This window comes from Rhea americana, unplaced genomic scaffold (assembly GCF_003343005.1).
Source record: "Rhea americana isolate MKP2758 unplaced genomic scaffold, rheAme1 scaffold_39, whole genome shotgun sequence".
In the NCBI taxonomy this organism is placed as follows: Eukaryota; Metazoa; Chordata; class Aves; order Rheiformes; family Rheidae; genus Rhea; species Rhea americana.
Window position 1 is genome coordinate 4,641,593 of NW_028186523.1, and position 2,961 is coordinate 4,644,553.

A 2,961-nucleotide genomic window follows, 5' to 3' on the forward strand; every position below is an offset into this window, starting at 1 on the left:
TCTAAGTACCGTGGGAGCTTGAAGACTATTTGAAAACTAAAACAGGAGGATTAATAAACTAGAGGGTACACTGTTCTACAGAACAATAAGAATTTAACCGTATTTAATTCAAGACTCGCTAATAGTATGCAGTTACGTATTCAATTTTTGCTAAAATATCTTGTTTATGCTACAACTGAAACTCATTGACTGGGTCATGCCCAGCTTGTATCTGGGTCTGTGTATGCTATTTTATCTTCCACCGATAAAAATAAAAGCYTATTTAAATGTAATTTAAAAATGCAACCGATCTAATTTCCCTTCCTGAGGAGGTTAATCATTGGGCAGGTCTGCCACTTCCACCTCTGCTCCCTCCCCCCAAGATTCTGGCGCGCTCCTTTTATCTTAGGAAGTAAACGACCTAGATGCCTATTCCCCTCTGATTCAACACAACGAATTCATCACTCCCACTTCGCAGCTTGAATCGGTTCTACCATTTAAATGAAAGTCTTCCCCCCACAGATGTTTAAGGGCAAAGCACATACCTGTCAGTCACAAAGGTATTTCGACCTATAGTCAAAATGGAATAGTATAATATTAATTTTTAAAAGGAATTTCTCCCCCAAAATGTAGTTTTTAATGTATTATTGTGATTTGATGTTAAAGCAATCTAGCAGTGGTAGTTCTCTGGTCTTTGGACGTTCATGMCTGAATTCTTCATCAGCTTTGAACYCTGATTCAGTGGTATCATTTTCCACAGAAGAAACCTGGCATCTCCTACTCCTCTGCAATGAAAGCATTCATCGGAACACGAAATACATTCTGTCCAGGGAGCTGCTTCATTTAGCACTTATTCTGACATTTGAGCAAAGTATTATTCTTAATGGTATCCAATGTTTCCACGATCACACTGAAAAGATCACTGAAAGCACTGAAATACTCAAATCCTAATGTAATTTAGTCAGAGCTTTCTTATCKTCTTTTCACATTTCAAATAAAATAGAGTGCTTAATTCTTTTTAATTCAGTCCTATCAATCAATCTTCTGAAAAGTCACTTATTAAAGTTTAGAAAATAAACTTTGGAGCAATCCTGAGTAAACAGTTTCCAGCAACCAAGAATTTGTTCAAAATTTGAAAGAGACAGGTGGAAGGAGAAAGGGATTATGGCCACAGAAATACACTTAGTCGTGACAGCCCTTAATGAAAGGGACTTCAGGAAAATGACTTGAAACAAACATATCATCCTTTGTATGTCCACTGCTATGTGGGGATATCACGAACCCGTTTTATTATTTTCCCTTTATTTGTAAAAGTGCAAAATTAGTCTGTACAAACCCAACATATAAAAAACCCAGCATTCTGTACAAGATTACAAAAGCATAAGGATCTCTAACAAGATCTCAGAAATTATATTCCAAGTATATAGCTAAGATCAACGTTTAAAAATTCCACAGTAGGAACAGTTTTACATGTCGCTGTAGGACAGAGATGGCTCGACCTGCACTGCTCAGAAAACAAGACGGTAGGTCGCGTTTTCAAACCTCGAGTAAGTCACTGATACCCTGTCAGTTCTCAAGATTCAAATAAATTACATAAATAGGAGCGGGGCCGGGCGCTTCGCCGGCAGTCCGTGCCGTGCCGTGCCGTGCCGCCCGGCCTCACACGTCGGGGTAGCCGCAGTAGTAGACGGCGCTGCTGGCGTCCGACACGGCCGCCGACACGGGCGCCGCGCCCTCGGGCGCCGGCAGCCCCGCGGCGTCGTGGCCCGCGAAGGGCAGCCCCAGGTCGGGCTTGCAGGCGAAGTGCAGGTACTGCTCGAACTCGGTGCGGTCCACCTCGCCCAGCAGCTCGTCCTGCGGCAGGGGCCGCCGCAGCGCGCCGCCCGCCGGGCTCTCGGCCGCCGCCGGCGCGTACTCGGCCGCCGCGTGCGGCGCGTAGCTGTAGGGCCCCAGCGCGCACTCCTCCTGCAGCGCCGCCGCGAAGAAGGGCGCCTCGCTCTCCGCCGCGTCCAGCGGCGACGGGTCCGGCGTCGGCAGGCTGTAGCCGTCGAAGGCGGCGCCCAGCGGCGCACAGTCCCGGTAGTGGCCCGCGCCCGGCCCCAGCGCGCCCGGCCCCGCCGCGTAGCCCTGTTCGGCGTAGGGCAGCGCCAGGCTCTCCACGCACATCCTGCCGCCGCCGCCGCCGCTGCCCTCGCTGCCCAGCGCCGGCGCCGCCGCCTCCGCCAGGCCGTGCTGCAGGAAGCCGCTCTCCACGCGCTTCAGGCGCTTCACCTGCTTCCGCCGCCGCGGCCGGTACTTGTAGTTGGGGTGGTCCTGCATGTGCTGCACCCGCAGCCGCTCCGCCTCCTCCACGAACGGCCGCTTCTCCGCCAGCGACAGCGCCTTCCACGATTTACCTGCGCCCACACGCACCGTCAGAGCGGCACCGCCCGAACGGCCCGCCGCGCTCCCGCGCCCGCCGCCGCCGCCACCGCCCGGCCCGCGCCGCCCCGGTGCTCCGCGCCCGCCCCCGCGCCCGCGCTCACCCAGCATCTTGCTGAGCTCGGCGTTGTGCAGGTCCGGGTTCTGCTGCGCCAGCCGCTTGCGCTCGTCCTTCGCCCACACCATGAAGGCGTTCATGGGCCGCCGGATGCGCGACTCGCTCTTGCTCCGGCCGCCCGCCGCCCCCGACGGCGCCGCCTCGCTCTTCACCTTCGCCTCGCCCAGCGGGCTCAGCGACTCTGCCCAGGGGCAGGGGCCCATGGCCGGCATCATGATGGGCAGCGCGCACCGCCCCTGCGCTTGGTCGTCGCTGCTGGCATAGCCCGCATCGGGGCTGCTCATCTCGGGACGCCCGCGCCGCGCCGGGAGCTGCGCACGGCGCCGCGGGACGGGCTCGGCGCTGGGGCCCCGCGCACTGCGGCCGCTGCCCGCGCCGAGCCCTATTTGAGCAGCGACGCGGCCAATGGGGCCGCGGGGGCGGCGCCGCGGGAAGGTGGCGGC

The 2,961-nt window shown here is 55.9% G+C and overlaps 1 protein-coding gene across 1 annotated transcript; it reads right to left on the reverse strand.

Annotated features, from left to right (window-relative positions):
* Positions 1-1,225: 1,225 nt before the first annotated feature.
* On the reverse strand, positions 1,226-2,866 carry LOC146591058 (transcription factor SOX-17-like). The gene is made up of 2 exons (XM_085313588.1): positions 2,505-2,866; positions 1,226-2,375 (listed from the first exon to the last, which is right to left on the reverse strand). Exons 1-2 carry the CDS (start codon positions 2,800-2,802, stop codon positions 1,639-1,641), a joined length of 1,035 nt encoding a protein of 344 aa, XP_085169714.1. The 5' UTR covers positions 2,803-2,866; the 3' UTR covers positions 1,226-1,638.
* Positions 2,867-2,961: the final 95 nt, after the last annotated feature.